Raw genomic sequence first — 17,917 nt, forward strand, 5'->3', positions numbered from 1 at the left:
AAGGGTACTTGGACCCTCTTTTTTTTCTTCCCAAAGGCAAGAGATCAGACTCACATGGAAGAAATCCTTCCTGTAACAAAAGGAAAATAAGATTCTTACTGGCAATGACAGGAAGCTGAGGCCAAGGGAAACTTGTAGGAGCAAAGCTTGTTAAACTAGCCCTCATCTTGCTGGTCACTTCTCCACCCAACTGGTGATCCTAGTCCAACTCCCTTTGCTTTATCATACTTTTTAACTTAACTACTCTTTGTCCAGTTCAATACATAAGGGTTCAGCTCTATGTCTTTGGTTCTTCATTTCCATATGAAGGCTCCTATGTCAAGTGAGACTTACATTAAATAAATTTGTACACTTTTCTCCTATAATTTGTCTTATGTTAATTTAATTCTCAGGCCAACTGAAAATCTTATGAAGGCAGAGGTAAAACTGTACCTCCTCTAAAAAGCCAGATTTTTTACTTTGATCTCTAAGGTCCTGTATAATTTGGCCCGTTACATTTCTGACCCTGTCTCCTATTATTTTCTTCCTAACAGGCTCCTGGGGAGTCACTCTTTCCTTGAGATTCCCCAAACACACCAGGCCTGTTCCTGCCTTGGAGCCTTTGCACTTGCTGCACCCTCTGCCAGGAGTGCTCTTGCTCACAATGTGCTCCTGGCTGCTCTTTTACTTCCTTCAGCACTTAAGGAAAATGTCAGCTTCTTAGTGAGGCCTTACTGGATATCCTATAGGGAATGCAATATTATTTGCCCAGTAGCTCATTAATTTAATTAAATGTATTGTCCTTCAGGACAAACATGATTTTCCACATTTAATAACAATTATATACTGAGTAGCTACTGTGTGCAAAGCATTATGCTTGCCATTGAATAAAGCACTTTCTTTTAAAGAAAAAATGAAAAATTAATTTACACTTTTGGGAAAAGAAATATACTAAATCAAAGGTAAAATAATAAAGCAGAAAAAGTTACATTCATAAATAAAAAGCAGGTTTTAAAACGCGATAAAACTAATTCTACTATGATAATACAAGACAATACTGTCCTAATTTTATGCTCCAAGCATACCAATTCTAAGAAAATCTGTGTCTCATCCACCATAATATTCAATATGGTTATTCATCTTACCAAAGGACACCTAAAGTTCCACAGATAGCCAGTGGAACTAGTGCTTGTAAGTATTTTGACTTAATAAAAAATAAAGGCACTGACCAAGATTTCAAAATTATTTTGGAAACATCTACAGCACACAATGAAGTGGTCCTCTACAGATTCAAATGTATTCACAAGACTTTTCCAATAATTATAATGAATTTCTGTCATTTATCTACATTCTCAGTTTCTTCTGTGATCAATGCTATCGATTTTATTAAATCAGTTTACAATTTAGAAAGACAATACATACTTATTATAGATACTTTACAAGTATAGAAAGATATTTGTAAAAAGAAGGAAAAATCACCTGTAATACTATTATTACAGAAGCCATGCAGCATTTTGGTACAGTTCTGATTGAGGTGCTATGCATATTTTTACCTAGAGGTGATGAACTGGGAGTTATAAACACAGCATCCTGACCACCCTCTTGAAGGTCTACCCATAACTGCAGGACAGTAGTTGGAAACTACATTTACCAGACTCTCCTAACCTGTATAGTTCCAAGTTAGGATTTGCCTGTGAAAGAATCTGTAGTAAAGGTGAAAGAAAGGCCTTATCTCCTGAGACACTGCAGCCAGATGTCTGGGCAGACATGAGATCTGGAGGCCTCCCAGGGAGCTCTCGAGGCCAACCTGCCTGCCACAGGGCTTTGGTCTGACATCTGCAGTTCTGACTTCTCTGACCTGCAGTGGAGGTTCCCACCCTTTACTCCCTCCACTTTTTAAAGTGTGTAACTTTTCTACAAGTTATATATACCCCTAATTCAATATTAAGATCCCCCCTTTTTGCGGCACTGGGTACAAAACTCAGGGCCTTCACACTGAGCTACATTCCCAACCTTTTAAAAAAAATTAAGTAGTTAATTAATTTTTATTTTGAGACAAGGTCTTGCTGAGGCTCTAAATTGCCTGGGCTGTGGTCAAACTTGCAATCCTCCAGCTTCAGCCTCCCAGACTGCTCGGATTATAGGTGTGCACCACTACACCTGGTTTAAAGGAAAAAACTGAAAGATTTTGTAAATAGGGAGGGTTGGAGGGGTGGAAGGGAGGGCAGGAAAATGGAGAAAAAAAATAAGAACCAAATATATCATGTAAAGGTACAAATTCCCAATGATGAATGTTATCATGTTGTATACCTAAAATGTACCAATAAAGAATGAATTAAAGAAAAATTTTTTAAAAAGACTTTTATAGGTAGAATACATAGAGTAGCTTCTGTTTTCCTGACTGATATGTTAGTTAGGATGATGCTGAATACATAGCATTGCACTGTACTTATTTAGGTACCATTTATATGTATTTTCTCACATTCCTTCTAAAGCATTCTTTTCAATGGAGATACTGTGTTAACTCCCATCCCATGAGCAATACTGAGAATAGTGGAAAGTATTTTAAACACAGCTGATTAGACCCCAAAGTGCAGTCTGTAAAAATGGAACAGAATAAACTAATCGATTTACATGGCCACTGGACCAAGAAATTTATTCTCATTAACACACCAATCAGCCAAAGGCTGCCATTCTGTGCAGCTGAGATCATTATTTCTTCACATTACTCATGGCCCATGCTGGTTCCATTTTTACAGTTTTAGTGATCCCACAGTGACACAGAGTGCCCTGAGGCTGACCGGGCATACCATTGACATTTGGCAGACATCCTATCTTTTTACTTTGAAAGTGAAGATGATAACTCGAGTTCTTTGGGGGAGGAGGCTAGTTTAAAAATGAATAAACAAGACATAAATAGGCAGATGGATGAACAGGTAAGTGATATCCAAGAATTTGAGGGCCTGGGACAAGAGTGGACTCTGTTTCCTCTCTTTCCTAGCTCACTGTTTCTTTCTCCTAATCTCATCTCATCTGTGAGAACATGGGAAAACATGAGAAAGTGACAGTGGGGATGGGGTGGAAGAAGGCTTTCTCTTCTTCATCTTAGAAGATGAATTAGTGAAAAGTTAAGGCTTATAATTAAGAATCAAAACCCTTGAAGGTGATAGGTATGTGTTTACTGCAGTGATACATTTAACACCAAAAGTTCATCCTCATCAAAAACTTTAAAGTTTTTCTTAGCAACAGAACAGTGAAAGGGAAAAGTTTAAGCTATTAACAAACAAAACAAAATCCTCTAATCAGCATATCAAAATACATACATACCTTATCTTCTTGACTACGAAAATAATATAACGTCTTTCCTATGAGTGTACACCAGACTCTCTTGGAGTACCCATGTTTTACCTGAAATCATATTTCAATGAATTACACATGTAGCTCAGAACTCTGAAAACTTAAATAATAGCTTATGTATTCTATTTGAAGTTCTAGAGGTATCCAATTTGCCCAAGATATAAGTGATTTTCCAAGTGGACTATCCAAATGCTGCTTAAGGTTTACCTTGGTAGCAGTAGCCCAGCAGGTTTGCTTTGGAGCTCACCATTCAAAATTTAATGAAGGTTTACTATATGTTAAGTACTATGCCTAGGGCTGAGGATTCAAAAATGGATTTAAGAAAAGGTGCCAATTTCATAGATAAGTATATTTCATACTTTACATATTTCTTAGATTTCCAATAAACTTGTGTCTCCCTGATTAGCATCCTAATATTAAGACCACGAAAACTAAAGAATTCTAATGATTTCCCTAATGTAAAAGATTCATTCATTCAACATATTTGATTCTTTCTCCAAAAGTAATCATACAAAATTATTAAATACTACTAAAAGCTGTTACCATATGGTAAGTACCTTCCAAATATCTAGCACTATGTTAAGTGACAGGCAGAATTTGAATCTAGCTCTTGACTTTGACTAGTCAGAGACTGGTTTAAGTCCTGGGTAAGCAGATATGAACCAAACAGAGTCTCATGCAAGGAGCTCACAGCTTTGTGAAGAAGACAGACAGTTAAATCAGCATTATGCGCTACAACTTCATCAAGAACACAAAGAATTTCTATTTATACACATTTTTGTGGAAGACATTTTATCAAAATTTAAACTGAGTATTATCACTTGGTGGCTTGTGAAGATGCTTTCTGTGAGTTCTGTGAGTGCCAGGCCCTTGTCCTGCCCAGGCATAGGCACTGAAGATCTTTACCAAAGAGTGGAGGCTATATCATCCATCCTAGGGAAGCACAAAGAACCCCATTCCTAACAACAAGTAATACTGAGATAAAACCCCATCACCCCAGACCTAGAATGTAGTGTGCCTGGCTGAGATTGCCTTGTAACCCCACTTCCCAGCAGCAGTCCTGCCAACCCAGCCCTCCCAAATCTGCCTCAAGGTTAGACACTCCTGTAGTGTAAGAAGGGTTTGGACTGGACAGGCCCATTAGTCAGCTGAGACACTAGTCACCCCCCAATTCTGTTGTCACACTTGCCCAAGGTAGTGTGAATCATGGAGAAAAATGAAGCCGAGGAGGAGATAAAGAGCAAGGGGGAGGAAGAGAGAGTGTTACAATTTGAAATTTGGTGGTTGAGAGGGTTTCGCTGACCTTGAGTAAGGGAATGAAGGAGGGTGAGGAACCAGGCAGATTTTGCAGGTCCTTCAGCCCGTGATGACCTACATTTAAATGAATAGTGATTTAACTGAGTAGTAACTGTAGTAATACATTGAGAAGAATACAAATTATTGCCACAGTAAATTTTATAGAAGGCAAGTCATCAGCAGAAAAGACGAGGACTCGAGGTCTAATGGACCAAGGCTTAAATTAGAGTTCTACCATCTATACTGGATGGACTTCCTCAGGCAACAATCTTAACCACTTAGTTTGTCACAACAACTTTCACTGTCATAACAATATGAGATTATTGTAGACCTCACTGGGTTGGTGTGATGGCCAAGTGCAATGATCTACATAAACTATAACAGGATTTACATAATAAATGCTCCCTTCTTCATAAGGAGAAGAAGTAAAACACATGTTTTCTTTTAAACTCCCAAACCCAAACCAGCCTTCGAGCTTTGGTAGCTCTGGTTTAAACAAACTCTGCCACTAACAGTTTGAGGGAGTCAGAAAGCTGCTTGAGCAAAAGCAAAAAAACATTTCATTTGGCAGGACATGTTTCAGCTTAATTAAATTTGGAAACATATTTACAGACAAATATCTGGGTACTTTTAAAATATTCTTAGGCAGTTTGTTTTGTTTTTTCTTTCCTTAACTCTAGAAAGAAGTCTAAAATTGGAGGATAATGTCTCTGCCTATAGCCACTATATTTCTGAAACAACTTATCTTTAACATACAACAATGGCTACCTTTGGAGAAGTAAAAATGAAGGAATCTATGTCTAACTTCATATGTTTGTAGCACAAAACATTTTACTAGAAGAATCCTTATGAAGACTAAACGGTAATATCAAGGCTTTAGAGAACGAATTAATTGAAAGAATAAATTTTTTACCCTGCATCCATAATATAAGTACTTCCTATCAGTTCTATTTTTAAAGACAGCATATCATACTTCAATGAGCCTTTGTCAGCCCAGAAAACATAAGCTTCTGGGATCTTCTGTCTTCCCTGTATCTAGTCTCATCACTGTAGCATTTGCCACCACAAATCCTGCCACCAGCCTTGCTGACTTCAATATTTAGGTGAAACTCTCATGATAGAAGAGCTAACGTTTTTTTTTTGAACTAGCATTTTTTGAATGTTTATGATGTGCCAGGTATTGTTTGAATGCACTTTATATGGTTAATCCTCATTTAATCCTCTCAACACCTTGGGAGCTGGACACTATTATTATCCACAGTTTACAGATGAGGACACTAAGACCCAGAGTCCATATGTAACTTTCTCATGGTCACACAGCTGCTGAGTGGCAAAGCTAGAATGTGTGCCCAGCCAGCCTGGCTCCCAAGCCCCTGTCCTGGCCTCCTTGCCACACTGTCTACATCCTTGCTCTCTTCACATCCAATAACCCTTGCTATCCCTCCATTTTTGTCACCCACCTCCTCGGCCACACCCTAGTTCTTCCACACACATGCCCCCCTGGGAAGTGTTCCACCCAGCAATTTACATCCTACTCCCCAGTCACAGCCTCTTCTCACCTCCTCTACTCCTTGCACCATTGCTGTTTTTACTTTCTCCACAGTTGTAAGACCTCAGATCCTTCTGCTTTATTCAAATCTCTCAGTTCCTTCCTGGCCTCTTCTTTCTCCACCAACCTAAGATTCCATGTTTGATCAGAAAATAATTCTTGCTGCAACACCCATAATTAAATTGCATTCCTATGCTTCTAACAACTCCATTCCACAAAACTTTATCTCCATTTCCCTGGAAAAGGCTACTGGGGAATTTATGAAATAATATTGTTGAAAATGGATGATTAATGTATTATTTCTTTTACTTTCATACATTCGAAAATTCCCATAATTAAGCACTGATTTCAAATCATCATCTTGATAGATACCTGGTTGTTATGGTTTAGATCTGGGGTGTCCCCCAAAAGCCTCACGTGTTTGGAGGGTGAATGGATCATGTGGCAGTTGTATTGATTAGTGGATTAGTCCACTGATGAGTTCATAGCTGACTTGCTGTTAGGTGATACGGCCTGGTTAAAGGTTAGGTCACTGGGGTGTGACCTGGAAGGGTAGATCTCCCTCCTTGGTGCCTCCCTTCTTTTTCTGCTTCCTGGCTGCGATGACCTGAGCAGCTTTCCTCTGCCAGTCCCTTCCACCATGCCCTTCTGCCTTGGAGCCAGCCAACTATGGACTGAATCCTCTAAAAACCATGAGTCAAAATAAACCTCTTCTCCTTTAAACTGTAGGTTTTGGTATTTTGTCCCAGCAACAAGCAAATGACTAAGACAGTGATGAAGCAAGTAAAAAGAGTGGCATGTAAGTGGTGGGAACATGAGTGTTCACTATAATATTCTTCTACTTTTTTTCATATTTGATAATTTGTGTAGTAAAATGTTAGGGAAAAAATAAACCACTGCTCGTATCAGCAGAATGTAAATTTCTACTCCTATTTCTAGGCATCTGAAGATACCAGAGAAAAATAATCAATATGAATTCAAGTCATTAAAGTCAAATGAGCCCACAGTAACACTTACTAATCCTATTTGTGCTTGGGTACATCTTACTATCCTTAATGATTATTCTCAGTCCTTACAACATTCTCAGTAAAAGGCCTTGTCTTATGGAGTAAGCGTCATCAAGAAACAGGACCACAGATGTGACATCGCCCTATGCCTCACAAGTTAGACATCCATCCACATGCTTCCTCACCTTTCTTCCAGTCCATCCTTGCCATGATACTTCCCCACCAGGCCCACTTACTCGCTTCTTCTGGACCTCGTTCTTCGTCTCCCGCCTCTCCTATCTCCTGATTTCTTCCCCTCAGTTTGTAAATTCAAGGCACATGTCTTCCCATCCTAAAAATGCCTGTCCCGAACCCATCTTCCCTCCAGCTTGGTGCTTTGTAATGTGCTGGAAAGAGGAAACAGTCCTCCAGATTCAAATACTGCGCCTGCTCATCTCCCACCTCACCTCTGCCATGGCAGTGTTCCCTGAGCACTCCACATATGACACCACAGCCACCCCCTCCAGCCCAAACATTCTGCTCCCTGGACTCTGTGGTGTTACTCTCAGGGTGCTTCATAAAGCTCCTGTATAGGCCCTTAAATTTCAGAAACTCAAGTGTTCCTTTCACAACCCCTTTCTTTGCATATGCTACACATTTTTCTCGGTGATTTCTCTCATTTTATAGTATCAACTGCCACATAAATGCTTCTGAGTCACCAAATCCTTCTCTCAAATCTAGCTCTTCCCTCTGATGTAGACCAGGGTTTCACCACCTGTGGGGCTTCTTAACAAAGATGTTCTTACAAGTTCTCATGGGTCCCAAAGTAAACCTTCCACCTTCCTAAACTGCTTCTCTCTCTTATCTGGCACTATCTTTCACTCTTCTACTTTCCAACCCCAAATTCAATGAAACTAAAGATTTTCTTCCAACCATTATTTAAATTAATCCTCTCTCTTCTTTTCCCATGACCAGTTCAGAGCTTTATCTTCTTATAGACACCACCCCTTAGGTTGTTAAGAGTTCTCATCTTACCTCCCACAAATTCATCTTCCTGTCAGCCGTGTACCCTGTTAATACAAATATGCCAAAGCCCCTAGGGAGAGTTCTATGTAGCCTCCACAATGAAGACCAAGTACCTAACAAGACAAAAATAGGTCTCTACCTCTGGGCCACCCCAGCTTTTTTCTCCAAAGGACTTGCTGCTAGTGTAGGTGGCACTGCTTCTGGATTATTATCTTATTCATGCTGTCTCCCAGCCTGTGGTACCGTCCCTTCCATGCCATTTGCTATAACTAACTTCTGATCCTTCTTAAAGACTCAGCACAAGCAAATCTCTGAGAAGTCACTGCAGATCCAACTGCTTAAATTGTTTCTGTGTAACCTCATGATACATCTCAATAATTGCACTTTTCATACATCATTATAAATAGGCTTATACTTTTCCAGTAGGTTATGAAGCCATCTGAGGAATGAGGCAGTGGCCTATTCATTTTGATATTTCCCAGCACATTATGCTACAGGTGGTAACTGTATGATAAATTTTTTTGGATTTTTAAAGAAATGAATTTGTATATTGAAAATGTTCTTCCTATGCATTAAAATAAAAGTTGCAAGAGGAAATAACTAGAATAATATTAATCAAGTTCTTAAAATTTCTCTGTATATTTCTGTACTTAATAACAACACTGTGACAAGTTGAAAAATCTTTCTCCTCTCCCAAGTATTCAAACCTGTCCTACAGTATCTCAAACTGTAGCCTGAATGTGGTTTCAGAGCAAGTTACTTACAATAACTGAGGGAAATCTTTCTTTTATAAGGTGCCAAGGGTGAAAATATGGGAATGAACAAGCTTTCACAAACTATAGAAAGGAAATCTAATAAGCATGCTGTCTGTAAATCCTAATAGTGTAGTCATCTGATGATCACATCAATTTGAACTCATTTAAAATCCAACGTGGGATGGGAAGCAGAGATGTGCAGAAGCATAATGAGAGCAAAACCAACAATGTCATGCTGATAAAGAAACAAGCAAGTAGGGCCTGGGATTTAGCTCAGTGGTTTCGCCACCTGCTGCACAAGTGCAAGGACCCGAGTTCGATCCCCAGTACCAAAAAAAAAAAAAAGAAAAGAAAAGAAACAAGCAAATAAACAAACAACTAGTGGTGGGAGAACTGACAAACTCTTAGTCTTGAGATCTTATTAAACCTAGAGTTTGATGTATAAGGTTCTGGAAATAAGAGAAAAGCTTATTACTATGAATTACAAGTTTGGTTTATTAAAGTAGCATTGTCTATAGTTCTGGAAACATTAGCCACAGCAATTAGACAAGAGAAAGAAATAAAAGGAATAAAGATAGGAAATGAAGAAGTCAAATTGTCATTATTTGCAGATGACCTGATACTCTATATAGAAGACCCCAAGAACTCCACCAAAAGTCTTCTAGACTTAATAACCAAATTCAGTCAAGTAGCTGGTTACAAGGTCAACACAAAAATAAATAACTTTCCTCTACACAAATGACAGACTCACTGAGACAGAAATACGGCCAACAATTCCTTTCACAATAGCATCCAAAAAACTGAAATACCTAGGAATCAACCTAACGAAAGAAATCAAAGACCTCTTCTCTGAAAACTACAGCGCTCTGAAAAGAGAGATTGAAGATGATATCAGAAAAGGGACAGACATCCCCTGTTCCTGGGTAGGAAGGATTAATATAGTGAAAATGGCCATACTTCCAAAACTGATATATAGATTTAATGCAATTCCAATTGAGATCCCAGCAGCATACTTCATGGACCTTGAGAAAACAATCCAAAAATTCATTTGGAACAAGAGACCCAGAATAGCAAAAGCAATTCTAGGTAACAGAGACATGGTAGGGGGTATCACAATCCCCAACCTGCAACTATATTACAAAGCTACTGTGATAAAAACACCATGGTACTGGCAAAGAAACAGACCTGAGAACCAGTGGAACAGATTAGAAGATGCAGAAACAACACCAGACACACTCAGCCATCTCATCTTCGATAAAGGAGCCAAACACCCTCACTGAAGGAAAGATAGCCTCTTTAATAAATGGTGCTGGAAAAATTGGGCTTCAACTTGCCAAAGATTAAAACTAGACCTGTATCTCTCACCATGCACTAAACTAAAATCAAAATGGATTAAAGATCTAAATATTAAAATAGAAACTCTGAACCAGTTGGAACAGAGGTTAGGTAGAACCCTTGAAGACATTGGTGTAGGAAAAGATTTTATGAACAAAACCTCAGTTGCCCGTGAACTAGCACAAACAATCAACAAGTGGGATCTCTTCTTATTAAAAAGCTTCTGCACAGCAAGAGAAACCACCAGCAGTGTGAAAAGACAACCCACAATGTGGGAAAAAATCTTCTCCTGCTTTTCCTCAGATAAAGGTCTACTATCTTGAATCTATAAAGAACTTAAAAAAATCAGACTTCCCAAATTTAAAGACCCAATCCAAAAATGGGCATCTGAAATGAACAGACATTTCTCAGACGAAGAAGTAGAAATAGCAAATAAATACATGAAAAAATGTTCAACATCACTGGTCATTCGGGAGATGCAAATGAAAACAACGCTGAGATTCCACTTCACTCCAGAAAGAATGGCTGCTATTATGAAATCAACCAATAACAAATGCTGGCAGGGCTGCAGGGAAAGAGGAACCCTGCTCCACTGCTGGTGGGAGTGTAGACTGGTGCAACCACTGTGGAAATCAGTATGGAGACACCTCAAAGAACTAGGACTGGAAGTCCCATTTGACCCCGCTATTCCACTGCTGGGGATCTTCCCCAAAGAATTAAAAGAATCATACCACAGTGATATATGTGCATCCATGTTCATAGCAGCACAGTTTGTGATAGCTAAAACTTGGAAACAGCCCAAATGCCCATCAACTGGAGACTGGATAAAGAAAATGTGGTTTTTTATAAAATGGAGTACTACTCAGCCATAAAAAATGAGAAATTAGAGACATTTATAGCTAAGTGGATGCACATTGAGGCAATACTCTTAAGTGAAATAAATAGGACACACATGTATAAATACCTAACAGTTTCTCTGGTGTGAGAAACTGAAAGTGCAAATAAAGACTAAAATGTATAATAGGTAATGTGAAATAGGAAGAAAAGGGGCAAAGGGGAAGGAAGTGGGAGAGCTAGGGGAAAGGATAGAAGGGAATGGAATTAATATGAGAAAATGGAAAAATAGGAACAAAATCTTTGTAAATAGGGAGGAATGGAGGGGTTGAAAGGAGGGCTGGGCAAGGGTGAAAAATAAGAACCAAGAGAGACTATGTAAAGGTGCAAATTTCCAATGATGAATGTCATTATATTGTATACCTAAAATGTACCAATGATTAGAATGAATAATCGATAATGTAAAATAGGAAGAAAAGGTCCAAAGGGGTAGGGGTAGTGGGAGGGGCAGGGGAAAGGAAAGAAGGGAAAGGAAAAATGATGAGAAATGGAAAAAATGGAAATAAAGTCTTTGTAAATAGGGAAGGGTGGAGGGGGTGAAGGGAGGGCTAGGAATGGGGAAAAAATAAGAACCAAGATGCATTATGTAAAGGTATAAGTTCCCAATGAGAAATGTAATTGTGTTGCATACCTACAATGTACCAATAAAAGAATTTAATAAAAATAAATAAATAAATAAATAAATAAAGTAGCATTGTGTTCATCAGAAAATATATTTGCGTAATACTAGGGAGTTGCCAGACCCGTTAGTAATTGAGAAAATATTTTCATAGTAATTTAATATTTTGGAGAAGACATAGTACATCTTTTTATTGAATGCATTGGTGAATTCTTTCTCGCTTGCACTATAGTTGGCCAGTCTTTCTAAATACCACTGAGGAGCATCCATCGATATTCTCACATTATTTTTAAGTGTAAGTTGAATTATAGCAGAGCTCCTTTACCTCTAAATTTTTCATTTCTTTTATGGCCAAAGCACAGGAATGATGAGTGTACACACATATTTCCCCAAAGTAACCAGTAAGACTTTTAAAAAATTTTTAAATAGTATTAAGTGACCCTGTCCTTTACAATTTTCATCCTATCCTGTAATCTTCCCTATAGAGGAACTTTGCTTTATTCTAGTAATTCACAGTGATTTATAACGAACAAGAGATGTCACCTTATTGTACATTTGCCAGACCACTTAGGTGACTTTAATAATCACATTAACTTGGTGTCTGGACCAGAGGTTTATTAGTGTTTTTTATACTGCATGAGATCTTCTACCATGAGTCTGATATGGAGAATCATTTTTAATTTCATAGCAATTAATAGTTTTAATAACTCAACAAATTTGGAACTAACAATCTTTTGTAAAAGAAAAAAATGGTGTTTATTTTAATAAATGTTTGAAAAATAATAACTATAAGTCAATATTTATTATTTATAAAAAAGTTAGAAAACAGTTAAGAAATTATATAATAAAATCTCATAGACATAACCAATATATTTCCCATACAGACTTTTTTTATAGATACATGTAAGAAAAGTGAGATAATAATGTAATAGTGTACTCCTCACCTAACAAATACATCATAGCAAATTTCTCTAGCATTAAGTATTCTTTTAATATTTAAAAGGGTGGAAAGTATTATATGATTGTATAAATATTTAAGCTGTCCCCTACCCTGCTTTAAGTTGATCCCAATTTTTTCTTCATTACAAACGATGCTGTGTAATAAAAATGTTCTATATCTTAATAGAGTGACAGTAAATATTTTCAAAATTATTTATTTCACAGTAAGTTCATTACATCTCATTATTAAAAATAGGAAAAAGAAAACATGCTATAATGGGCATATTTATATTTAAATCTTTTGTAAATTAAGACCATTTTCTAAAGATAAACTTCTTGAACTGAGACTGTTGGATCAAATAATATATTTTCAAAATATTTGTTCATCCAGTAATATTTACCAAGTTAATACACAGGCCAAGACACTGCATAGCTGTCTTCTAGAGCAATAGTCTCATAGCATATTTCTTAATGTATCTCAATACTGGGTTTCATAATTTTTAAAAAAATCTTTTCTTTCACAAGATTTTAAAAAATGATGCCCATTACTTCAATTTGTACTTCAAAAAAAATACTGGTAATAGGAAAATTCTTTTCCTGATGCTATGCATTATTCACATTTCTTATCTCTACTTTTCTCTCACTGTCTCCTTTGTTCTTTCCCTTCCTTTGGTAAAAATTTTTTACTTACAAATCAGCAAAAACTTGTTGAATATTAAGGTTATTATCTATACCTCACAGTTTTTAAGCATGTTTTCCAAATTTTTCATCTGTCTTTTAAAAGTCTGGCCTGAGAATTTTCAGTAGAGCATTTACATTTTTATATATTGTGGTTAAATTTGTCATTTTTCATCTTCATGGCTTTTATCTTGGGCATCATATTTAAAACACTCTTCCACATCCCAAAACAGTAAGATTATGTAATACATACACTCTCTGGCACCCATTTATTAGGATCCAGGGTCTAATTCATGCAGTTGCCTCGGACACTGCTGTGCACACAGTTTCCTACCTTAGTAAGCAATCCTTTCACTGTTGGTTTGCCCTCAGGCTGCAGGAAAAGTGGGTTAGCAGCTTGTACGCGAAGAACATTCTGCAACACTTTAATCCATTCTTCCAATATATTGGGAGAATCTGCAGTCAGATAGTATGTGTGCTTTTCAGTAGTCAGCTAGAAAGGGATAAGAAAGGCAAATGTAATGATTTAGGATTAACATTTTCTTCTGCATTCCTCAAACATCAATGCTTAACAGGAGAGCAAACACCATAAGCCTTAAATCCTAAATTAAGTAAATGACTCATAATAATTTAGAATACTTTAACTACTTTCTGAAAATTATAATTCAATTTTTGTCAAAATAATTTTTTTACTTTGGTTTAATACTTTTTATATATTAAGTTTGAGGGTCATGACTTTATATCTTTACTCATCATGTTTTCATTTTCTCCTTTAAATGTGCTACAGGGTTCCTGGTTGAGATGAGGAGCAGAATGACAAGGCTTTAATAGTATAATAGTATAGTATAATTTTAGCAACCAAAAAGGAGTGATATATATCTATATCTATACCAAAAGATAGATAGATAGGAGCCGGGGATTTAGCTCAGTGGTTCTGCCACCTGACTCACAAGCGCAAGATCCCAAGTTCAGTCCCTGTTTCCAAAAAAAAAAAAGATAGATAGATAGATCTCTAATATAAGCAAAATGAGAAGATCCTACACACAAGTACAAGGAGAGAAATTATTCTTGGAACTAACAAATGATCAGATATTATAAACTCAATTTTTCAGTCTCAAATTGACCACATTACAAATTTTCCAAATATTTGAGAACCTTAGAAATGATTCTTGACAGCAGTGCTCCAAGACAAAGCTTTCCTTGATTCACCCTTCTAAATCTTTGAGGATTTCTTAGTTCACTGGAAACACTGATAATGTACCTTTCTGAAAAGTGGTGTCTTTCACCCTCCAAAGGAGCAAGATAAGAAAATACAAGTTATTGAAAACATTTCAGAAATAAAGTATTTGAATTTAAATTACACATACCATACTATATCCACAGTCTTATTTTAATTTAACAGGTTTTGGGCAAGATAGGGCTGCTGTGTGCATCAAATGGCCAATGGCTACCTCTCTGGTGTGATTTGGCAGGATGGCCCTGCTACTCACCAGTAGCTTTCCCACTTGGGTGTTATAGCACCTGAGGTTCAAGGATAAAAAAATACAAACACTCCTGAATCTGACAGTACATTCTATTACTATCTTATTTGGGATTCATTTATCAGATAATTCTTCCCTAAAATATGTAGAGATTTTGAGAACTGAAAATACCTAGAAGATTAAATATGGGGAAAGAAAGACATAAAGAAAGAAAAAGTAAAGAAAGTATAAGTTATTGAACATAAGCTTACCTTAAAGTATAGTTTTAACTAAAAAGCCATGGAATGTTACACACCTTTAAACATCAGACTGATTCCGCACTGAATCAAGAAACACTGAATTATCCAATCTCCTTTCCAATAGTTTGGATAACTGATGACTGGGTTTTGCAAGTATAAATTAAATAAATAAATAAACAAACATATGTACATACCTGAACTGTTTGTTTGTTATCTCCTCTTAAAATACTGCAGGATGCACTAAGTTCAATATGGCCTTGGGGTTTTCTAATTACATCACTCTGTAGGAGGGAAAGGAAGAAAATCAAATGTAAAAAAAGTAAATGTAATAGTAATAATAAGAAATGTTTTGTTATCATTAACCTATTTATACCAAAGATTGTAAGTTTTTGAATTTTTACATGAAATTTACATATGTTACCTAGAAAAATTCAAGGAATAAGTGTTTGAAGAAAAAAATTTTACTATGTTGTTAGGGGCATTCAAAAAATGAAACACTAGGCTTTGAAGAGTTAGTTGCATTGCACGGAAGTAAACCAGTCAGGAGTTTGATTTATAGTTTGAGGAATTTGGTTCTAAATACCAAACACTTTCCACTCACCGGAGATTTGTAGTAAAGTAATTCACCTCCTTTAAGAACAAACCACCTCCGTTTCCAAGTCTTGACTTTACTACTCATTTTTAGTAGATAACCAGATTTTTCCAGTGGTTCCTAATTTTTAAAAAATTAAAGTTTCCTTTAAGAGGCTCAAACAAAATGATTCACTAATTTTTAAAAATCCAATTTAATGTTTACATTTTTCCCATTATCGCTGGATGATGAGCAGGTTTTGGGGAGCTTCTGCTCAGGCTGCGAGCACTCAGTGTCTGTGGAGTAGGCATCAGGAGGGATAGCGTAGTCACTTTCAGAAGCCACAGAGGTCAGAGACACACCTAGAAATATAACAAAGTCAGTCAGTTTTTAACACTGGCGTAGTCCAACTACCAGCTGTTAGTTCTATGGAATACAACTACTACTAAACCATATACCACCCTAGACTAGATTTATTCTCATTCCTTGGTCCATGAAGAGCTTTTAAGGGAGAAAACAGAACTGACGCATAGAGACTGTCATGTAAATATCCAAGTCAAAGGAACATAAATAAAACTTTGGTTTGACTACAATCACAGCTATTTTTACATATATAAAATACATGCAATAGTCTATTAATGTAGCTTTTGTTAAGCATTAAAATAGGTATTTACATATTGATATGTAAACAAACATGTTGAACCTTAAAGTTTTCATAATTACATTTTAAACCACTTAATTTCTGTAATTACTTTTAAAGTAACTTCACACTAAAAACAATATGATTTCAGTATTTTTATATGTCAAACTACTAATGTACAGATTTTTAAATCTTTCATAAAAGAGAAGCAGTAAGTCTTAAAGACATAAGAAGACTATTTCATTTGCCAGTAGCTATAGAGTAAAATTCAATAGAACATTTTTACAATAATTCAGTTGCCTTAATAAAAAGCTACTTGTAAGTTGTATGACACATTTAGAGGATGCTTACAATTGGAGATTTTGAAATAATAAAATCAAGGACCTTAGGTCATTATTTATTATAATACCCAGGAATTATTTAATATTTATTAGCATTTAAAGGACATATTAGGATAATTCTACTCTTTTTTTTTTTTGGTACCAAGGATCGAACTCAGGACCTTGTGTTTTCAAGGCAGGTGGTGGAACCACTGAGCTAAATCCCCAGCCCAATAATTCTACTCTTGTAACACTACCCTCATGTAACTCAGACAAGTAACAACTGTGATAATATCTTTATTTTTCATGAAACAATAGAAATTAGGGATCTCAGAGCTTATCCTGGATAATGCCCTCTTTCTGTAAGGAGACCAAGGCCCAGAGATGAAAGGATTTGTTCAAAACAAGATAGCTAGGCAGGGGGCCAATGCTGGAAGGCAAATCTCAGCTCCCAGCCCTGAGCCAGTGTGCCAGGCACTGTCCAAGGTGCTAGGGATAGAGAGGACACAAAACAGAAACATTTCAGCCCCCAGAGAACATAGATTCTAGTGGAGGGAGACAGGTGACAAACATTTAACTGATGTGCTATGGAAAATACAGCACACAGCAGACTAAAGTGACTAGAAAGGGCCAGCAATAGAAGGGCAAGGACTTTGAATGGTGTGGGCATGGTGGATCTCATTAAGGAACCAGTATTTGAGCAAAGTCCTGAAGGAAGTGAGGGAGTCAGCTACACAGACACCTGGGAGAAGAATATCAAGTGGAGGAAACACCAGTGTAAACGTCCTGCTACAAAAGCATGCCTAGTTTGTCTAGAACAACAAAAAAAGCCATACCCCAGAGATGAATAAGAGAAGAGTAAGGAAGAGATGAGATCAAAGACATAAAAGAATAATGAAATGCCTTACAGCTATTGTGAAGAGCCATTGTAGTACAGTACTCTGAGTAAAAATGTGACATACCCTGATTCTGTTTATGGGGGACAAGATGGATGCAAGGCAACCAGAAGTAACCAAGGCTTAGCAGCTCCAGTTAAAAGTTGAGGATTTTGAAAATACCCAGGAGTCTGCAGAACACACTTCGAAAACAAGTACACACACAACAAGCCTTTCCATGATATGAGTGTCATGTTGTAGGATTATCTCTCTTGGTAACCTCCTTCAAAACCCATTAACAACCATGGGTGTGCCTCAAGTAAAGTTGTGATTGATTCCTAGTTCAGTATCATACTAACCAACACACTTTTAGGTGAC

At 36.9% G+C, this 17,917-nt stretch overlaps 1 protein-coding gene across 9 annotated transcripts in view; it reads right to left on the minus strand.

The window, feature by feature from the left end:
* The window catches only part of Plekhh2 (pleckstrin homology, MyTH4 and FERM domain containing H2), a 117,996-nt gene that overhangs the window by 41,365 nt on the left and 58,714 nt on the right, over nucleotides 1–17,917 (minus strand). For 8 of the 9 annotated variants that reach the window (XR_204982.4, XM_021253804.2, XM_004839361.4 and 5 more), the window contains 5 exons: nucleotides 15,930–16,066; nucleotides 15,735–15,845; nucleotides 15,328–15,414; nucleotides 13,748–13,906; nucleotides 3,307–3,387 (listed from right to left, as the gene is read on the minus strand). Coding sequence is in view for 8 of the 9 variants with exons in the window: in XM_021253804.2 (XP_021109463.1) it covers nucleotides 3,307–3,387; nucleotides 13,748–13,906; nucleotides 15,328–15,414; nucleotides 15,735–15,845; nucleotides 15,930–16,066 (575 nt within the window). In the remaining variant the exon portion in view is untranslated. The remainder of the gene's footprint in view (nucleotides 1–3,306; nucleotides 3,388–13,747; nucleotides 13,907–15,327; nucleotides 15,415–15,734; nucleotides 15,846–15,929; nucleotides 16,067–17,917) is intronic. The other variant, XM_004839363.4, reaches the window with a different exon arrangement.

This window comes from Heterocephalus glaber, unplaced genomic scaffold (genome assembly GCF_053883595.1).
Source record: "Heterocephalus glaber isolate CG9 unplaced genomic scaffold, H.glaber_assembly_v1.0 deba00001457, whole genome shotgun sequence".
Taxonomy (NCBI): Eukaryota; Metazoa; Chordata; class Mammalia; order Rodentia; family Bathyergidae; genus Heterocephalus; species Heterocephalus glaber.